Source organism: Anas platyrhynchos, chromosome Z (genome assembly GCF_047663525.1).
Source record: "Anas platyrhynchos isolate ZD024472 breed Pekin duck chromosome Z, IASCAAS_PekinDuck_T2T, whole genome shotgun sequence".
NCBI lineage: Eukaryota > Metazoa > Chordata > Aves > Anseriformes > Anatidae > Anas > Anas platyrhynchos.
In genome coordinates, this window is record NC_092621.1 from 34,993,127 (window position 1) to 35,015,171 (window position 22,045).

At 46.8% G+C, this 22,045-nt stretch overlaps 1 protein-coding gene across 16 annotated transcripts in view; it reads left to right on the forward strand.

Moving 5' to 3' along the window:
- The window catches only part of CCDC171 (coiled-coil domain containing 171), a 177,926-nt gene that overhangs the window by 5,808 nt on the left and 150,073 nt on the right, over positions 1-22,045 (forward strand). For all 16 annotated transcript variants that reach the window (XR_005261634.2, XR_005261635.2, XR_005261633.2 and 13 more), the window contains 2 exons: positions 1,883-2,057; positions 13,277-13,458. Coding sequence is in view for 9 of the 16 variants with exons in the window: in XM_072030879.1 (XP_071886980.1) it covers positions 1,883-2,057; positions 13,277-13,458 (357 nt within the window). In the remaining 7 variants the exon portion in view is untranslated. The remainder of the gene's footprint in view (positions 1-1,882; positions 2,058-13,276; positions 13,459-22,045) is intronic.

Below are 22,045 nucleotides of genomic sequence, written 5' to 3' on the forward strand. Positions count from 1 at the left end.
CTGCCTACCCAGTAGTTTGTTAGATAAAATTGCCTAATGGCACAAAAAGATAGATGCCACAGCTTGAAACTAGCTTGATAAAAATAATGTTCTTTATTCTATTTTTTTTTTTTCAGAATATTAGGGTAGCATTTTAATTCTTGCTAGCTTTATGGTTGTTTTTCTTTGTGTACATCAAATCTAGCTAGGGTATCCATTGATGGTCTTGCACTGTCTTACCTTGTACAAATTTGCTATTTTGCAGAATTTGTAGCAAAATGTATAAAGTGCAAATGTTGTGGAATATAATCATAAAATGTCCTGAGTTGTAGGAGACCCACCAGGATCATCTAGTCCTGCTCCTGGGTCTCACAGACCACCCAAATATCAGACCCGCTGCATTGGCCAAATGCTTCTGGAACCTTGGCAGGTCCGGGGCCATGACCACTTAATTCCGTGGGGAGCCTCTTCCAGTGGACGTGTTTGTCAAACACTTGGCACTTTTTAATGAAAGCTTCATTCACAGGGAGATTGCTTTACTAGCATTACAAAGATTTTTCCTGATGGTGTTGTAGCAGATTAGTATTGAAATGAAGTGGCAATACCAAGAAAATATTTGATACTCAAATTAAGGTAGATTGAAAATTTTTGCATTTGTATAGATAAGATAAGTTGAGCACTGAGTACAGCGGTAGTTGTAATCAACTGCAGTGGTTTTGATACTAGGAATACTTTGCACACTTACTAATGCCAGTCTGAGGAGTGATGTGCTGCTTTAAACTGTGCTTGTGTGGAAGTATTACTACTATGGATGGCAATTCTGTTCTTAGCAGTTTTCTGGGGGTGATGGATGCAGGTTCTCGATGGTTTTGTTGGGGTTAAATCTAGGCAGGAAACCAAGTTTGCTTTTCCACGTTCATTTATTATTGGGGTGTATACATAGATGAGAGATTTCTGCTTTTCCCACAGTTAACTTGCTCTTGTGCTGCATTCTTCTTCCATTGTCCCATCAACTGTGGTGTTATTCTATAGAAACGGGTACCGGAAGTTATCTGAAGAATAACCTCTTAAATTGAGAATTTGTAAACTGGGTGTGCATAGCAAAATTAATGTGCTGTACCATGTTGCCATTGTTTGTACTGCACAGTCAGATTGCTTTTTAAGTAGATGAACTACTTGAGAGACTGTTTCTTTACAGTCTCTCTGTTTACAGTATAGTTACATATAATGGGAGTGCTCAAGTTACCTACAGCCAGTATCATTCCAGTCAAGAGGCTACTCTGTAGACATTCTGAAGAAATCTGTATTTTACAATGATGGGACTGTGTTTCTTAATCCAGATGAAGTCACTTTTTGAAAGGTTTTCTGTGCTTAATTTGTTGTTTGTTAAATATAACTGTATTCTGTTTTAGTACTGAGAATCTTTATTGAACTAAACTTTATGTTCATACACGTGCTTGTCACTTATTAGAGGTTTGGTAGTCTAGCATCCCAACATGACTGTTCTTCAAAGTGTTAAATTTTAAGAAAATTAATAGAAAATTGCCTGTTGAATAGAATGTTTTGGTAGCTGCAGTTTGGAATTTTGAGGTGAAAGAAGATGACACTATTATGACTTATTTTCTTAAGGTAGAATAGCTTTGAAAAAATGAAGGTGTTTCTTTTAAGTACCTGAACTTGATCTAGGAATATGACCAGTTTGCATATAAAAGAATGACAGTATATTTATGCAGATTTTGTCATTTGCAAGACTAGTTTTTAAGTGTAATAAGAAGGTAGCTGTAATAAGAAGGATGCAACTCAAGATATCTTCTGAAAATACTCTGCAGGCATATTTTTGTAACATACTGCTTATTTAAAGGAGCATTATTGCCAGTTTTCTGAAACAAATTTTATTTTCTAGCTGTCTAACTGTAAAATCCAGATTGTCAAATTACGGTGTGAAGTTGAGAAAGGAGAGGCAGTGCGACAAAGTCTGGAGTATGAATTGGCAGTTGCCAGAAAAGATGCTCATTTGAGAATGTGTGATGCAGAAGAGGAATTAAGTGATGTAAAAACCAGGCTTGTGGAGCTGCAAGGTAAGTTTCAGAAGAGCAAATGCTGATAAGCGGTGAAATCTGTTCCAGGTCGGGCAGACAGATGAGGTGCAGGAACTTGATTAAATTTTCTACTTATTGCTGTTTTTCTTTAATCTCTCTTACCTATCTGTTTTTGTAAGCCGGTATGCTTGTTGGTTCCTGTGTGAATTAAAACTAACCTACTAAGCCTATCATCCCTTTTTATTTTTTCTCCTTGTCTTCCATTTCTTTTGCTGCTGTCCTTGTACAGAATTTTAATCATGGTTAACCCATGTCTAACCTGTCCTGGTTGTTGCAATGTCCAGCAGTTCTGAATTTCCATTTTGGGAAAAAAAAAAAATCCACTCCATTTCATTTGTTTGCGCTATTTCCAACAACTTTTTTCCAGCACTTCTCATCATGCAGCTTCTGTCTTTCATCTCTTCAAAGGCTCCAAGTATTTAATTATTCATGTCTAGTTCCTATTCTTCTCATCCTCCTCGTTTCTCTTTTTATAGGTAATAGAACATGTATGTTGTGGAGTAATTCTATTCTGCAGAAGGGGGTATGACATTAGTATGTGGAGGGGAAGGTTTTTACCTAGACATTTTTTCCTACCAGAGTTATATTCAGAAATTCAGATTTCCTTGATCCTCCTCAACAGATTATGTGAAATTTCTCATTCTTACAAGTTAGTGAGGTCCATCTTTAATTAACTAAGTGAGAATAGAATCCTAGAATCATAGAATATCCCGAGTTCAAAGGGACTCATAAGGATCATTGAGTCCAACTCCAGCCTCCACACAGGTCTACCCAAAATTTCAGACCATGTGACTAAGTGCACAGTCCAATCGCTTCTTAAATTCAGACAGGCTTGGTGCCATGACTACATCCCTGGGGAGCCTGTTCCAGTGTGCGACAACCATCTCGGTGAAGAACCTCTTTCTGATGTCCAGCCTAAACCTCCCCTGCCTCAGCTTAACACTGTTCCCGTGGGTCCTATTGTTGGTCACTAAAGAGAATAGATCAGCGCCTTCCCCTCCACTCCCCCTTGTGAGGAAGCTGTACGCTGTGATGAGGTCTTCCCTCAGCCTCCTCTTTTCCAGGCTGAACAGGCCCAGTGACCTCAGCCACTCCTCATATATCTTCTCCTCTAGGGCCTCTGCCATCGTCGTAGCTCGTCTCTGGACACTCTCCAATAGTTTCACGTCCTTTCTGTACTGTGGTGCCCAGAACTGCGCACAGTACTTGAGGTGAGGCAATATAATATTACACCTTTTTAACCTAGTACATGAGGTACTTGCCGAGGCGATCGGCTCCGGGGTAGACATGTTCTGCAGCGGAGCGGGGAACTGGGACAGGCAGGGCTTTTTTCCGGCATCGAGGCCACTTGGGGCAGGTGTGGGAGCCGCCAGGGCTCGGCAGCCCTCGAGAGGGAGGTGAACGAGTCATAGGTGGAGCTGGCAGTGCCCCCTCCCCAGCCATTCAAAAGCAACCCCTAGGGGTGGGCAAACAGGGTGGGGCGCGGCAGTTTGCGCTCAGACAGGGCAGAGCGATCCCCCCGCCCATCAGAACAACTCATCTAATGGCCGTCTTCCACTAGCTAGGCTGCAGTGGTCTACACCAAGCACAGTGCTCTCCCTAGAAAGTCAGTAACCACCCAGACTGACTGCCCGCTCAAAAATGCAGCAGTTTGAGCTCTGGATGCACGGAGTGCCTGAGCCCGTTGCCGCCCTCTGAGGGCAGCAGAGACACCATGTGTGTGAGGTGCGAGCAGGTGGGTGACCTGGTCGGCCTGGTGGCAGAGCTCAGGGAGGAGGTGGAGAGGCTGAGGGCCATCAGGGAGTGTGAGCAGGAGATAGACTGGTGGAGCAACTCCCTTCAGGGCCTGAAGGAGGGGTACCAGGGTGAGACACCCCAAATGGGGTGGACCCCCTGCCCTGTCACAGCTGGGCAGAGAGAGGGGACCTGGGAGTTGGGGAGAAATGGAGACAGGTCCCTGCTTGACCTTGCAAGCAGCGCCCCCTCCTACCGGCCCTACCAGCCCCATCTTCCCAGGTGCCCTTACACAACAGGTTTGAGGCCCTGGAGCTTGAGAGACTGGTGGGTGAGGAAGAGGTAGAAAGTCTACCCAGGAGGATGCCTAGGGCGAGGAAGTCAACTCCACGCCTCAAGACTGCCACCACCAAGACAGAAAGAAGGGTGATTGTTGTAGGCGACTCCCTTCTCAGGGGAACAGAGGGCCATATTTGTCAGCCTGACCCTACCCGTAGGGAAGTCTGCTGCCTCCCTGGGGCCAGGGTCAGGGATGTTGCCAGAAAGCTTCTCAACCTGGTTTGCCCCTCTGATTACTATCCTCTTTTGATAGTCCAGGCTGGCAGTGACAATATTAAAGAGAAAAGCCTGAAGGCCATCAAATGAGACTTTAGGGGACTGGGACGGTTAGTGGATGGAGCGGGAGTACAGGTGGTGTTTTCGTCCATCCCTACGGTGGCAGAGAGGGGTACAGAGAGGACACGGAAAGCCCACCTGATCACACGTGGGCTCAGAGGCTGGTGCCAACAGAAATTTTTTTTTTTTGACAATGGGGCACTTTACTTGGCACCCGGCCTGATGGCCGCAGACGGGTCCCTATCTCTAAGGGGAAAACAGATCCTAGGCCAGGAGCTGGCGGGGCTCATTGAGAGGGCTTTAAACTAGGTAAGAAGTGGGATGGGGCTGAAATAAGGCTTGTTGGAAGTGTGCCAGGGGGCACAATGACAAGGCTGGGGTAGAAGGCAATGGCCCAACTGAAGTGCATCTACACCAATGCATGCAGCATGGGTAACAAACAGGAGGAGCTGGAAGCCATCGGCAGGCTACGACTTGGTTGCCATCACGGAAATGTGGTGGGACCACTCCCATGACTGGAGTGCTGCAGTGACAGGCTATAGGCTCTTCAGAAGGGACAGGCAGCACAGAAGGGGTGGTGGTGTGGCTCTCTATATCAGAGAGAGTGTTGATGTCGTGGAACTTGAGGCTGGGAATGATAAGGTTGAGTCCCTGTGGGTTAGGATCGGCGAGAAGGCCAACAAGGTAAGCATCCTGGTGGGGGTCTGTTATAGACCGCCGAACCAGGATGAGGAGACTGATGAGGAGTTCTACAGGCAGCTGGCAGAAGTTGTGAAATCGTCAGCACTTGTTCTTGTGGGGGACTTCAACTTCCCAGATATATCCTGGAAGCACAAAACAGCCCAGAGAAGGCAGTCTAGGAAGTTTCTGGAAAGCATGGAAGATAGCTTCCTGACGCAGCTGGTTATTGAGCCTACCAGGGGAGGTGCCCCGCTAGACCTTCTGTTCACAAACAGAGAAGGACTGGTGGAGGATGTGGTGGTTGGAAACTGTCTTGGGCAGAATGACTGTGAAATGGTAGCGTTCTCTATTTTTGGCGAAGTCAGGAGTGGGATCAATAAAACCATTGTACTGGACTTCTGGAGGGCCAACTTTGAGCTGCTCAGGACACTGGTTGGCAGAGTCCCTTGGGAGGCGGTTCTGAAGGGCAGAGGAGTCCAGGAAGGCTTGGCGCTCTTCAAGAAGGAAATCTTAATGGCTGAGGAGCGGTCTGTCCCCACGTGCCCAAAGACGAGCTGGTGCAGAAGAAGACCGGCCTGGCTGAACAGAGAGTTGTGGCTAGAGCTTAGGAGAAAAAAGAGGGTTTACAATCTTTGGAAAAGAGGGTGGGCCCTGCCTGGCCTGATCCCCCGCTCCGCTGCAGAGTGCATCTGCCCCAGAGCCGATCGCCTCGGCAAGTGGCGGTGAAATGGCGGTGGCGCCCGATTTAAATAGCCCGCCGCTGGCACTGCTGACTCTGCCTACTCCTCGTCAGCCTCCCTCACGAGGGCTGCCAGGTCCTGGCGGCTCCCTCAAGTAGGCTTGATGCCGGAAAAATTAGGAAAAATTAGAAAGGCCAAAGCTCATCTGCAGCTCAATCTGGCTACTGCCATTAAAGACAACAAAAAATGTTTTTATAAATACATCAACACAAAAAGGAAGACTAAGGAGAATCTCCATCCTTCACTGGATGTGCGGGGAAACTTAGTTATAAGAGATGAGGAAAAGGCTGAGGTGCTTAATCCCTTCTTTGCCTCAGTTTTTAGCAGCAAAACCAGTTGTTCTCTGGATACTCAGTACCCTGAGCTGGTGGAAGCGGATGGGGAGCAGGGTGTGGCCCTCATAATCCACGAGGAAATGGTTGGTGACCTGCTATGGCACTTGGATGTACGCAAGTCGATGGGGCCAGATGGGATCCACCCAAGGGTACTGAGAGAACTTGTGGAGGAGCTGGCCAAGCCTCTTTCCATCATTTATCGGTAGTCCTGGCTATTAGGGGAGGTCGAAACTGGTGGCTAGCAAACGTGACGCCCATCTACAGGAAAGGCCAGAGGGTAGACCTGGGGAACTACAGGCCTGTCAGTTTGACCTCAGTGCCAGGGAAGCTCATGGAGCAGATTCTCTTGAGAGTCATCATGCAGCACTTGCAGGGCAAGCAGGCGATCAGGCCCAGCCAGCATGGGTTTATGAAAGGCAGGTCCTGCTTGATGAACCTGCTCTCCTTCTATGACAAAGTGACGCGCTGGGTGGACGAGGGAAAGGCTGTGGATGTGGTCTACCTTGACTTCAGCAAGGCTTTTGACACCGTTTCCCAGAGCATTCTCCTCAAGAAACCGTCTGCTCATGGCTTGGACTGGTGTATGCTTCGTTGGGTTAGAAACTGGCTGGATAGTTGGGCCCAAAGAGCTGTGGTGAATGGAGTCAAATCCAGCTGGAGGCCGGTCACTAGTGGCATCCCTCAGGACTCAGTGCTGGGGCCAGTCCTCTTTAATATCTTTATCGATGATTTGGATGAGGGGATCGAGTGCACCCTCAGTTAGTTCACAGATTACACCAAGTTAGGTGCGTGTGTCGATCTGCTTGAGGGTAGGAAGGCTCTGCAGGAGGATCTGGATAGGCTGCACCAATGGGCTGAGGTCAACTGTATGAAGTTCAACAAGGCCAAGTGCCGGGTCCTGCACCTGGGACACAATAACCCCAAGCAGAGCTACAGGCTGGGAGAGGAGTGGTTGGAGAGCTGCCAGGCAGAGAAGGACCTGGGAGTGATGGTGGACAGTCGGCTGAATATGAGCCAGCAGTGTGCTCAGGTGGCCAAGAAGGCCAACAGCATCCTGGCTTGTGTAAGAAACAGTGTGGCCAGCAGGGCTAGGGAGGTGATCGTCCCCCTGTACTCGGCTCTGGTGAGGCCGCACCTCGAGTACTGTGTTCAGTTTTGGGCCTCTCGCTACAAGAAGGACATCGAGGTGCTTGAGCGGGTCCAGAGAAGGGCGACGAAGCTGGTGAGGGGCCTGGAGAACAAGTCCTACGAGGAGAGGCTGAAGGAGCTGGGCTTGTTCAGCCTGGAGAAGAGGAGGCTCAGGGGCGACCTTATCGCTCTCTACAGGTACCTTAAATGAGGCTGTAGCAAGGTGGGGGTTGGTCTGTTCTCCCACGTACCTGGTGACAGGATGAGAGGGAACGGGCTCAAATTGTGCCAGGGGAGGTTTAAGTTGGATATTAGGAAGAACTTCTTTCCTGAGAGATTTGTTAGGCATTGGAATGGGCTGCCCAGGGAAGTGGTGGAATCACTATCCCTGGAGGTCTTCAGAAGATGTTTAGATGTTGAGCTTAGGGATATGGTTTAGTGGAAGACTTGTTAGTGTTGGGTCAGAGGTTGGACTAAGTGATCTTGGAGGTCTCTTCCAACCTAGACGATTCTGTGATACAATTGTGAGTTTGCTGAATCTTTTATTTTCAGTGAAGAGTTCAGAGTGCTGCTAGTGTAGATCTTCTTCTTCCAAGGTGTGAAGGAGACTTGGAAACTTGGAAATGCATATTGTACCAGGTATTTCTAAGATAATTAGAAAGCTGAAGTTTTTACTCCCTTTTTTCCACTGCTTTGGAGAATAAAAGGGAAAGTAAAACATATTTTTTTGGGGATTGCAAAATGGAAGAAGGCTTTTTAAATACTTTTTTTAAGGATTCCCCTGCTACTGCAAGAAGTGTTATTTTCTTACATAAAGGAAGGCTGTCTTTCTTTACATGTTCATATTATTGCTAATTTGCATGACAGTTTTTGTTCTGCTTTAGAAGTGATCAGTATGCATGTGCATTTTAAAACAGTTAAAATCTCATGTTGTTATATACTTCATGATTTAGAAAAAGCTGTATTTGTTGGCTGCTATGGGGGGCATGGGGCTGTTGGTTACCTCTGCAGGAGGAGGTATGTTGTAGTCAGCTCCACAGCTGATGAACCCAGCAAGCATGAAAGTGTGCCCACCAGCAAGTATGTGGTACTTCTGTAGAAAAGTAGCCCAGAAAGGGTGGTAAATGCTGAGATGAAGCAAAAAGAAGAAAACAGAAACATCACCAGAGCAGCAGGAGGGAGAGGTGGCTAGAGAAGAAAGGAGAGGCAGGAACAGAGTAGGGCTGGGGCCAAAGCAGTAATGGCCTGAGCAGAGACAGAGGTAGGACTCAAAAGGGACTACCATTGGTGGAGGAACCACAGTGCATTGCCCCTGATCTCCTGCACTGCCCGTCACCTCAGCAGATGAACTGATTGCAATATGCAGTGAGAGGACTGGAGAGCAAAAAGGAGATCAGAGAGATTTTGCAGAAATGAGGGGTGTTTTCCGTGTGTGTCAGTGTATTAGTTTGTTTCTCATGTTGGAAGAAACAGTGTTTAGTCATCTATTAATTGGCAATGAATTAAATTGGTTGAAATTTAATCCCCAAACTGTTTTTTTTTTTCCTTTGCAACAGCCACTGAAGAAGTCAAATAATTATGAAGTTGCTTCACAGCTCTTTTGCTGTTTGTGTTTTACTGCTTGTTTTCCTTGGTCACTTGGAGCTTTATTCAGTTATTTGGTGCTGTGATGTAACCCCACCTGGCATTCTGTATACCAATGTGCAAAGCATGGGAAATAAACAGGATGAGCTTGAGATCTGTGTTCGGTCATGGGGCCACGATCTTGTTGCGATCACTGAGACGTGGTGGGACAGCTCGCACGACTGGAACGCAGTCATGGAGGGCTATGTCCTTTATAGGGAAGACAGGCTGGGGAAGCGAGGGGGTGGGGTTGCCCTTTATGTGAGGGAGCAATTAGAGTGTACCCAGCTCCAGCTGGGGGAGGGTGAAGGACAAGTGGAGAGCTTGTGGGTAAGAATTAAGGGGTGGGCTGGTATGGGGGACGCTGCTGTGGGGCTGTACTACAGGTCACCAGATCAGGAGGAGGAGGTCAATGAGGCCTTCTACAAGCAGCTGGAAGTAGCCTCACAGTCCCAGGCACTGGTTCTCATGGGGGACTTAAATTATCCAAACATCTTTTGGGTAAGCAACTCAGCCAGGCATGTGCAGTCCGAACGGTTCCTACGATGTGTTGAAGATAATTTTCTGACGCAGGTGGTGGAGGAGCCAACGAGGCAGGGGGTAGTTCTGGACCTTATCCTTACCAACAGGGATGGGCTTGTTAGGGATGTGAAGGTCGGAGGCAGCTTGGGATACAGCGACCATGAGATGGTGGAGTTCCAGATGGAACTTGGTGGAAGAAGTAAGGCTAAAAGCAGCATTGCTACCCTGGACTTTCGGAGAGCCAACTTTGACCTCTTCCGGGACCTGCTTGGGAGTATCTCATGGGATAGGTTGCTAGAAGGCAAGGGTGCATGTGGGAGCTGGGCTACATTTAAACAGCACTTCTTGCAAGCTAAGAGTAAGAAAATCAGGGAAGGGGGGCAGGAAACCTGCGTGGATGAGCAAGGATCTCATTGGCAAGATCAAAAGGAAGAGGAAGGTTTATGAAATGCATAAAAAGGGCCTGTCCTCTTGGGAGGAGTACAGATGTGTTGTCAGGGCCTGCAGGGACGTGACGAGGAAGGCTAAAGCCCACTAGAGATGAGGCTTGCAAAAGAGATAAAGGATAATATTTATTTATTTTTTTTAATATGTAAATGGTAAAAGGAAGACTAGGGATAATGTGGGTCCCTTGCTGAACGAGGGGGGTGTCCTGGTAATGGGAGACGCTGAGAAGGCAGAGATACTGAATGCCTTCTTTGCTTCAGTCTTTGCTTCAAGGACTCCCCCCAGGACTCCTGTACACTGGGAGGGAGGAGAAAGAGTCCGGGAAATGGAGAGCTCCCCCCTTGTTGACAAGGGAGTGGTTTGGGAGCATCTGAGTGGGATCAATGCACACAAATTCATTGGCCCCGATGGGATGCATCCATGTGTGCTAAGGGAGTTGGCAGAGGCGATTGCCAAACCACTCTCTATCATCTTTGAAAGGTCCTGGAGAACGGGTGAGGTGCATGAAGACTGGAGGATAGCCAGTGTCACTCCAGTCTTCAAGAAGGGGTCTGTGCTGGGTTTTGTCTTGTTCAACATCTTCATCGACGACCTTGATGAGGGAATAGTGTCTGCCCTCGGCAAGTACGCCGATGACACAAAGCTGGGAGGAGTGGCTGACATGCCAGAAGGCTGTGCTGCCATTCAGTGAGACCTGGACCAGCTGGAGAGATGGGCAGGAAGAAACCGAGTGAGATTTAATAAGAGCAATTGTAGAGTCCTGCACCTGGGAAGGAACAAAAGCATGTATCAGTACAGGCTGGGGGATGACCTGCTGGAGAGGAGCTCTGAGGAGAAGGACCTGGGGGTCCTGGTGGATGACAGGTTGGCCATGAGCCAGCACCGTGCCCTGGTGGCCAAGAGGGCCAATGGGATCCTGGCGTGCATTAAAAGGAGCGTGGCCAGCAGGTCACTGGGGGTGATCCTCCCCCTCTAGTCTGCCCTGGTCAGGCCTCACCTGGAGTACTATGTCCAGTTCTGGGCTCCCTGGTACAAAAAGACAGGGATCTCCTGGAAAGAGTCCAGCAGAGGGCCACAAAGATGATATAGGGACTGGAGCATCTTCCCTATGAAGAAAGGCTGAGAGACCTGGGTCTGTTCAGCCTGGAGACGAGAAGACTGAGAGGGGATCTCATCAATGTGTATAAATACCTGAGGTGTGGGAGACAGAGGGATTTGGCCAACCTCTTTTCAGTGGTTTATGGGGACAGGACAAGGAGTAATGGCCACAAGATGGAGCGCAGGAAGTTCTACACCAACATGCGAAAGAACTTCTTCACGGTGAGGGTGACGGAGCACTGGAACAGGCTGCCCAGGGAGGTTGTGGAGTCTCCTTCCCTGGAGATATTCAAGGCCCATCTGGGCGCCTACCTGGGCAGCCTGCTCTGAGGAACCTGCTTTGGCAGGGGGTTGGACCCGATGATCTTCTGAGGTCCCTTCCAACCCCTACACTTCTGTGGTTCTTGATTTAGATTTTTTAGATTTTTTAGCAGCTTGGACAGAAGGGCTTGTTTGTGGCCTATAGCCCTCCTCAGTATTTCCTCCAAATTGTTCTTCTGCTGTTCTCAGTGAGTCTTGATTTTCTGCCATCTTGCAGTCCTTTCTCATTGTTTTGTCCACTGATTCTCTGTCTTGTCTTAATGTGCCTCTTTTGTTCGTTTTGCTCTTCTTCAGGTGGGAAGAATTTTCAGAAAACTCATATGAATTTGAAATAAAAACCTGTTAGAAAGTGGTGATCACTGAAATGCCAGTGCATTTAGTTGTGTTCATAGAAGTGAGAACCTGATAGAAAATACTTCCATCCAAAAGCCAGCTTGTGAAATACAACAATGTTCCTAGTCAAACTATTAATAGGGATAGGTAATGAAGGTTTCTACAGCATTTAAGGTTTTGCAGAAGAGCATATACAATATTCCCCTATCTCAGGGCATTTGCAGGGTTGAAGGTTTAAATCTTTGGGGCAGCATGAAGTTTCATTGGAAAAGCCAAGCCTTTTTTCACTAGCCTAACCTGCTTTGGGTTGTAGAATCATTGAATGGCTTGGGCTGGAATGGAGTTTAAACACCATCTGGATCCATCCCTGCCCATATGGCAGGGACACCACCCTCTAGACCAGGTTTCTCAAAACCCCATTGAACGTCCCTCCAGGGACAGGGCATCCACAGCTTCTGGGCAACCTGTTCCAGTGCCTCGCCACCCTCTGAGTGAAGGATTTCTTCCTACCATCTGATCTAAATCTCCCCTCTTTTAGTTTTAAATCTCCCCTCTTCTAGTTTAAAGCCATTACCCCTCGTCCTATTACAACACTCTGACAGAGTCCCTCCCTCCCCAGCTTTCCTGTAGGCCCCCTTTAAATACTGGAAGCTGCAACAAGATCTCCCTGTAGCCTTCTCTTCTCCACACTAAACAATCCCAACTCAACATGTCTTCACAGGAGAGGTGCTCCAGCCCTTCGGTCATCTCTGTGGCCCTCCTCTGGACCTGTTCTAATAGGTCCATGTCCTTCTTATGTTGGGAGCCCCAGAGCTGAATGCAGTGCTCCAGGTGGGGTCTCAAGAGCAGAGCAGAGGGGGAGAATCACTTCCTTCAGCCTGCTTGCCAAGCTTCTATTGATGCAGCCCAGGATATGGTTTGCCGGTTTGTGTTCAGTTTTTTATCCACCACTGCCCCGAGTCCTTCTCTGCGTGGCTGCTGTCTACCTACTCATCACCCAGCCTGTATTCACGCCTAGGATTGCCCTGACTCAGGTGCAGGACATTGCACTTGGCCTTGTTGAACTTCATAAGGCTCATATAGGCCCAGCACCCAAGGCCATCTATGTTCTTCTGAATGTCATCTTTTTCTTCCAGCATCTCAACAGCATCACTCAGCATGGTTTTCTTATAGTTCCTTTTATTAGGCAGGTGCATGCCTTTAAAGTCTTTAATTGTCTTTAACTGAGCTCAAAGTTAAATGCTAGAGACCAGCATCTATCAGATAGAAATATGGAAATTAGCTGGCCAAGTACTGTAGAAATCTGAAATTGTCCTCTGTGTTATAAACACCTCACTTGAAAGAGTTATCTCAGGTTTTTAGTCTTTTACGAGAGGAGAAGGGTTTCAGTTTATAAAAACCTCTGAAGCATCCTTATGTCCTTGTGTGAAAGGTACTACAGAAACTCAAAATTTTATTGTTTCATTATTGAGGAAGTGGTGTTCTCCAGTGCTCAAAATGTTAATGTTCTCATGTTCCACAGAATATCACAATACACAGATAAACCAGCATATGTTATACCTTTTTCTTCTGAACATGCTTAGCAGTAGTACTTGTCTTTCTCTTTTTCTGTAAACAATAGCATCGAATGAAAAACTTCAGCAGAAAGTGGTAGAGACTGAGAAAGCATTTCATATTGCTCAACAAAAGTGGAAAGAACAACAGCAAAGACTTGCAAATGAAAAGGATGATATTCTCAGAAAATGCAAGGATGAATATGAATTGCTTCTTAAGGAGAGAACCAAACTGGAAAGTGTTTTGCAGGTATGGTGTATTAATAGTTGGAAAGATGAATTGCATTAGATGATACTTGGAACTTTTTTTGGTGAACAAGTCTATGTGGTATGTTGGGTTTTCTTCTGGTAGAGGAAAAAACGAGTCTCACAAATAGATAAATATTGCAGCATGTTTCTGAAGAATATATAAAGCTGTATAAAGTTATGCTTACTGTTTTGCAGTCTTGCTTGCTTTGATGGAACGCGTTATAGCTGGCTTAATGTTAGAAACTAAACCAAGCTACCAGTGTACTATGGTGTTGAGGCCCACTTGTACTGTGGTTCACAGCTGAGGCAGCAGAATCAGGGAAGCCCAAGACCCAGTTCATGAGTCCATTTCCCTTTTGACTTCCCTAGCCTGATGCACAGTAGCCTCTAAACATGAATATCACTTGTATAGTAAGGAGACAAAACAGTGTTGTGGAGCCCACTGTGGTGACAGGATTCTTAAGTGACGTTTGGCCCAGGGTTGAAAGAGGGACATTGTATTCTGTGTCAGGGGATGCGTATGCAGAAGTAAAGGTGATCTGCAGAGGCAGGTATTTGGTTTGTAAATGTAGTAAAGCTAGAAAATTGTTCACTCCAAAGGTAAACTGTTTTAAGTTGTAAAGATATTTCCAAGATATTCCAAGCTATGAAATGAAAACTAGATGAAGTTTAATATTGGTTGTAGTACATACAAAGAAGTGAGATTCTGAGTAGGTACACAAATCCCATTTGGAAAAGCTGCACTTCAAGAGCTGTAACTGTGAACTTGGCTATGAACATCCTAAGGTAAGCATGGAAATGAAGTCAGGTTAACCTATTGAAATGTGTCCCTCAGATATGTCACCATAGATTCAAATAATATCCTGAGTTGGAAGGGACCCGCAAGGATCATTGACTACAGTACTTGAGTCTACACAGGACCACCTAAAAATCAGGCCATGTGTCTTGAGAGCGTTGTCCAAACACTTCTTGAACTCCAGCAGGCTCAGTGCCTTGACTGCTACCCTGGGCAGCCTGTCCCAGTGCCCAAGCACCCTCTGGGTGCAGACCCTTTCCCTAATCCCCAGCCTGACCCTCCCCTGTCCCAGCTCCACGCTGTTCCCTCGGGTCCTGTCGCTGTCCCCAGAGAGCAGAGCTCAGCGCCTGCCCCTCCGCTCCCCTCCTGAGGGAGCTGCAGGCCACGATGAGGCTCAGGGCTGAGCAAACCAAGGGACCTCAGCTGCACCTCATACGTCTTGCCCTCTAGGCCCTTCACCATCTTTAGATGCTTTCTAATAATTTAATTTAATTTACACACTGTGTTGCGTAAATTGCACTTACTCAACGTGAGGCTGCACCAGCACAGAGCACGGCAGGACAATCCCTTCCCTTGACCAGCTAGCGATGCTGTGCCTGATGCACCCCAGGGCACAGTGGCCCTTCTGGCTGCCAGGGCACACTGCTGGCTCATGTTCAACATTGACAAGAACTCCCAGATCCCTTCCTGTGGGGCTGTTCCCCAACCTCTGGTCCCCTCAGACTGTGCGTACAGCCAGGGTTGCCACGTGTCAGGTGCAGAATCTGGCATTTGCTCTTGTTGAATTTCATGCAGTTGGTGATTGCCCAGCCCTCTCGTTTGTCAACATCTCTGTAAAGCCTCTCTACCCTCAAGGGAGTCAACAACTCCCCTGAGTTTCACATCATCATCCAACTTAATTAGCAGACCTTTAAGTCCTGGTTCCAAGTCATTTATGAAAACATTAAAGAGAAGAGGCTAAAATGGAACCCTGCAAAACCCCACCAGTGACTGGGCACCAGTCTGACCTCACCCCATTTACTAAATAAACCCTTTGAGCCTGACCCATCAACCAGTTGTTCACCCATCATATTATGTGTTTGTCGAGTTGTGTGCTGGCTGGACATTTTGCCCAGAAGGATACTTTGAAATACAGTATTGAAAACTTTGCTGAAATCCAAAAAGTTTACATGAACCGGAGGGAAAGTAATCCCTTTTATTTCTAACAGGTTCTGTAGTGTGCTTTATAGTGCGTGCTTTGTATGCCATCTGTTCCATAATAGAAGAAAGCTTTGGAGTTCAACAATAAGTGCAATAGCATCACCCTGTGGTTAGCCAGAAGATAATATTCCTTCCCAGAAGCACTTCAGAGTTTTTTTCTTAAACTACTTGTGCAATTACATTGTTTATACACACATTTATATATATATATATAAAATTAATAAACTATTTTGCATCAGCAATTTTTTTATAGGCATATATATATATATAGTAAGTGCGCATATATGCACACATAGATGTATATATAGTGAAATATAGAAACATAGTGAAATATGTTTGTCTTTGTACCTTTTAAGTGCAGGTGACCAAGGTGTTACTCTGGCAAAGTTTCATATGCATAGGAGTTGGAAAAGCTCCGAGACTTCTCTAAGATTCTGAAATCCTACAACTGATTTTGACATGTATAACTGGCTCGATGTATTCTAGTCAGTTGCAGTCTGACTGATGTTAACTACTTTCCAGTATAAAATGATTTTAAGTTTTGATGTACTGTTTTCCAACAAACTAGTCATTACTTTCCTTGCACATGCTTTTCCCAGTTTATTTTTTTAAGTTCTGGAAGATGTACCTGAAGAGATAAATACCTCAATTTTTTCAGTGTGGGAAGAGTGTGAATAGTTATGTATTACATTATTATAATTTTTTTTTATGTCATTGGAGGAAACTCTTGTATTGCATTGATAGGGCTCATTGATAGGGCTTTAAACTAGGTAAGAAGGGGGATGGGGTTGAAGCAAGGACTGTTGGGGCTGTGCCAGGGGGAGCAATGGCAAGGCCGGAGGATAAGGCAATGGCCCAGATGAAGTGCATCTACACCAATGCACGCAGCATGGGTAACAAACAGGAGGAGCTGGAAGCCATCGTGCAGCGGGCAGGCTACGACTTGGTTGCCATCACGGAAACGTGGTGGGACCAGTCCCACGACTGGAGTGCTGCGATGCCTGGCTATAGGCTCTTCAGAAGGGACAGGCAGCACAGAAGGGGTGGCGGTGTGGCTCTCTATATTAGAGAGTCTTTCGATGTTGTAGAACTCGAGGCTAGGAATGACAAGATCGAGTCCCTTTGGGTTAGGATCGGCAGGGACAACAAGGCTAGTGTCCTGGTCGGGGTCTGCTATAGACCGCCGAACCAGGATGAGGAGACGGATGAGGAGTTCTACAGGCAGCTGACAGAAGTTGCGAAATCGTCGGCGCTTGTACTCGTGGGGGACTTCAACTTCCCAGATATATCCTGGAAGCACAACACAGCCCAGAGGAAGCAGTCTAGGAGGTTTCTGGAGAGCGTGGAAGATAGCTTCCTGACGCAGCTGGTTAGTGAACCTACCAGGGGTGGTGCCCTGCTAGACCTTCTCTTCACAAACAGAGAAGGACTGGTGGAGGATGTGATTGTCGGGAACAGTCTTGGGCAGAGTGACCACGAAATGGTGGAGTTCACTATTCTTGGCGGGGCCAGGAAGGGAACCAGTAAAACCACTGTATTGGACTTCCGGAGGGCTGACTTTGGGCTGCTCAGGACACTGGTTGGTGGAGTCCCATGGGAGGCGGTTCTGAAGGGCAGAGGGGTCCAGAAAGGCTGGGCGCTCTTTAAGAGGCAAATCCTAATGGCGCAGGAGCGGTCTATTCCCATGCGCCCAAAGATGAGCCAGCGGGGAAGAAGACCAGCCTGGCTCAACAGAGAATTGTGGCTTGAGCTAAGGAGAAAAAAGAGGGTTTATAATCTTTGGAAAATTGGGCAGGCCACTAAGGAGGACTATAAGGATGTAGCGAGGCTGTGCAGGGACAAGATTAGGAAGGCCAAAGCTCATCTGGAGCTCAATCTGGCTACTGCTGTTAAAGATAACAAAAAACGCTTTTATAAATACATCAACACCAAAAGGAGGAGTAGGGAGAATCTCCATCCTTTACTGGATGCGGGGGGAAACTTAGTTACAAGAGATGAGGAAAAGGCGGAGGTGCTTAATGCCTTCTTTGCCTCAGTCTTTAGCGGCAAAACCGGTTGCTCTCTGGATACCCAGTACCCAGAACTGGTGGAAGGGGACGGGGAGCAGGATGTGGCCCTCACCATCCACGAAGAACTGGTTGGTGACCTGCTACGGCACTTGGATGTGCACAAGTCGATGGGGCCGGATGGGATCCACCCGAGGGTACTGAGAGAACTGGCAGAGGAGCTGGCCAAGCCCCTATCCATCATTTATCAGCAGTCCTGGCTATCGGGGGAGGTCCCAGCTGACTGGCGACTAGCAAATGTGACGCCCATCTACAAGAAGGGCCGGAGGGCAGACCCGGGGAACTACAGGCCGGTCAGTTTGACCTCAGTACCAGGGAAGCTCATGGAGCAGATCCTCTTGGGAGTCATCATGCGGCACTTGAAGGGCAAGCAGGCGATCAGGCCCAGCCAGCATGGGTTTATGGAAGGCAGGTCCTGCTTGACGAACCTGATCTCCTTCTACGACAAAGTGACGCGCTGGGTGGACGAGGGAAAGGCTGTGGATGTGGTCTACCTTGACTTCAGCAAGGCTTTTGACACCGTCTCCCACAGCATTCTCCTCAAGAAACTGGCTGCTCTTGGCTTGGACTGGCGCACACTTCGTTGGGTTAGAAACTGGCTGGATAGCCGGGCCCAAAGAGTTGTGGTAAATGGAGCCAAGTCCAGTTGGAGGCCAGTCACTAGTGGCGTCCCCCAGGGCTCGGTGCTGGGGCCGGTCCTCTTTAACATCTTCATCAATGATCTGGATGACGGCATTGAGTGCACCCTCAGTAAGTTCGCAGATGACACCAAGCTAGGTGCGTGTGTCGATCTGCTCGAGGGTAGGAAGGCTCTGCAGGAGGATCTGGATAGGCTGCACCGATGGGCTGAGGTCAACTGTATGAAGTTCAACAAGGCCAAGTGCCGGGTCCTGCACCTCGGGCGCAATAACCCCAAGCAGAACTACAGGCTGGGAGAGGAATGGTTGGAGAGCTGCCAGGCAGAGAAGGACCTGGGAGTGATGGTGGACAGTCGGCTGAATATGAGCCAGCAGTGTGCTCAGGTGGCCAAGAAGGCCAACGGCATCCTGGCTTGTATCAGAAACACTGTGACCAGCAGGGCTAGGGAGGTGATCGTCCCCCTGTACTCGGCTCTGGTGAGGCCGCACCTCGAGTACTGTGTTCAGTTTTGGGCCTCTCGCTACAAGAAGGACATCGAGGTGCTTGAGCGGGTCCAAAGAAGGGCGACGAAGCTGGTGAGGGGCCTGGAGAGCAAGTCCTATGAGGAGCGGCTGAAGGAGCTGGGCTTGTTCAGCCTAGAGAAGAGGAGGCTCAGGGGTGACCTTATTGCTATGTATAAGTACATTAAAGGAGGCTGTAGAGAGGTGGGGGTTGGCCTGTTCTCCCATGTGCCTGGTGACAGGACGAGGGGGAATGGGCTAAAGTTACGCCAGGGGAGTTTTAGGTTAGATGTTAGGAAGAATTTCTTTACTGAAAGGGTTGTGAGGCACTGGAACGGGCTGCCCAGGGAGGTGGTGGAGTCACCATCCCTGGAAGTCTTCAAAAGACGTTTAGATGTAGAGCTTAGGGATATGGTTTAGTGGGGACTGTTAGTGTTAGGTTAGAGGTTGGACTCGATGATCTTGAGGTCTCTTCCAACCTAGAAATTCTGTGTGTGATACAACAGGAGACGTTAGGGGATTAGTTTAAATATAGTTTGTTTCTGTGTGTATTGTTTTTACAATATTGTGGTTTCCTTTAGGTTCCCATTCTAAATTCACATGGTCCTTGTTAATTTTTCAGATGAAAAAAATCATACCATAGTGCCTGCACATTGTGATACATGGATTAATAATTTGTGTCAAGAAGATGGTTGATATTAATAAAGAAGGGGGAGATGTGGGAGTGTGGCCGTGGGGTTCAGCAAGCCACATGGTTGGTAATAATATCAGAGTCTTAACGATGAGGCCATCAGGAATGTAAAAGAGTTTAGAGGGCACAAAGAAGGGTGATTCAGGAGACTCCATGCAGTCTGGGGTTGCTTGTTCTCCGCCCATTAAGGCATGGAAGTTGCTGGGTGTTTGCTGGATATTGGGCAAAGTTGCTTGAGCAATTAAAAGTTGCTTGAAAAGGACTGCTGTGGGGAGAAGGGTATGAGAGGGGAGCCTGTCCTCGAGATAAAAAAGGCAACAGGATGTAATGAAGTTATGTCATCACTAAAGAAGTAGGAAAAAGGAATGAATAGGGACAGGATAGCAGAACAGGGACCAGGACGGGAACAGGCACATTGATCGCCTCATGAAGATAGGGTACATACATATGGGTACATACATATAGGTGTACTCGGGTTTAGTATGTAAAAGCAACGTTCTCTATATTTAGAAAGTTCAATGTTCGTGTGTGCGTGTTGGTAGAGTGTAGACTCCCCGTGCACCCAGTGCTGCTGCTTGCCTTTTATAAATATTACTAAATTCAGATTGAGTTGTATCTTCAATTATAGCAACATGAAAGAAGAGAGGAAAATAAGCTTACATTTTCAGTTAGCAATTGGTAATACTTCGCATCTTAAGAGTAGTCATGATTCCCTTACTGTCATGTTTGAGTGGTCAAAACTCTCTGCCTTCAAACCAGAGGAACGTATAAAATCCCTTTCCAGACTTAGGAGGGGACTTGCATTTCTTTGATCTTCATGTATAAACATGGTTCTGTCAGACTTCAGTCTTCCAAAGAATCATTTTATATGAATAATTCATTTCTTCCTCCTTTTCCTCCCTGCTTGGGAGATGCCTTATGATTAGTAATTTCTAGGAACAAGAATATGTGATGTAAGCGTAATAGCAGAATTTGCAGACCAGCTGAATAGCTTTGGTTTATTTTTACAAAATGTCTCTTGCCATGATATTGAATAGGATTAAATGAGCAGGAAGACTTACTGTGATCTTTCTGCATTTTTCACAGGAAGCCATTTTAACAAATTGGGTCTCCAAAGGCTCTCCAACTAAATCGCTGGATTTATGGCTTGTTCCTGATCCCAGTTATGGGAAAGCTTATTCCTGTCCACTAGACCAAAGCTATTCTTTCTGAGACTTCTGGGATCTCCAGCTTAAGTATATGCTAGACTACTGGGGGTTCATTATTTGGCTACTTTCCTCCCAGCCAGGTGTGGTATGAATGTGGATTTTGCAGCTGTGACTCCACAGAGCTACTGAGTCCAGTAGCACTAGTAATTATCCCAGCCTGTAGCTTATCTCAACTTCTGAATTCAGAAATCAAAGTTGGGCATAGCTTGATTATTTTTTACTATTAAGAACTACCTAGTAGTTCTTATACATAACTGTTTAACATAATTCAGTTTCTAAACAAAAGGGAGTCTTTCTAAGGTTAGCAAAACCAAAGAGCATTAGTCTATGGGAGTAACCCATAGACTGTTCTAAAAGCTCCAGTGGGGGCTCCTGCACAGGCTGTAGCGTGGAGATCTGCTCCATTTGGTACCCATGGGCTGCAGGGGGACAGCCTGTTCCACCAGGGGCCTCTCCACAGGCCCCAGGGGAACTGCTGCTGCCTGCCTGGAGCACATCCTGCCCTCCTTCTGTACTGACCCTGGGGTCTGCAGGGTTGCTTCTCATTCCTCTCTCCCAGCTGGTGTTGTGCAACAGGTTTCTTTCTCCCTTTCTTCAATCTGCTCTCCAAGAGGCTCCACCAGTGTTGCTTGCTGGCTCAGCTCTGTCCAACAGCAGATCCTTTTCGGAGCTGTTTGAACCTGGCTCTGGTCTGATACGGGGCAGCTGCTGGGCTCTGCTCACAGAGGCCACTCCTGTGGCTCTCCAGCTACCAAAACCTTCCCACATAAACCCAATACACCACCTTGTCTGAGCGTGTGGTCTGAACGAAGACATTCTTGGTAGAACCCTTGTCACTGCAGAGAAGTATGGTGACCCAATGATTCTTTACTTTGTTGTAAGTTTTCTGTCAAAGGTGTTTTTAAATATTTTCTGCAACCAACTTTAAAGAATTGGTACTTGCAGGATAATAGGGGTCCTTAAAGGAGTAAGTGACATACAATTTTTAGCTGTGTTCTCTTATTTTTCCCCTGAAAGGCAGAAGTGTTTAAAGCATTGATTGCTAGGAAGTTAGAGCACTGCATTAAAGATGAAGTACAAAAGAAAATTCCTACAGGGAACATCAAAGCTCATCAACTCAAAACACTGATTATTGACCAACAAGGTAGACATTTGTGCCCTCAAAGAGATCTACAGGAAATCTATTGTCAGGTATTGCAAGCTGTGTATATTGGTCTAGGCAGAATTGCCTTCAGATGGAAAGTGCTATGTACTGGGAAGCATGAATAGCCCTTTTAAAACAAAGATTTTTTTTTGCTTCAAAATACTTTCACAAGTTTTTGTTTGTTTGCTTGTTTTTGTTTGTTTCTTTCTTTTTGTGACATAGTGGCTTATTAACATAGGAATTATGAGATGAAAGGAAGAAGAGCAAGGCAAGCAATGATTTCTCTGTTTAAATAATTTGATTGGGTGTATTTACCCTCCATAAATTTGAAAAGGAAGCGCTTA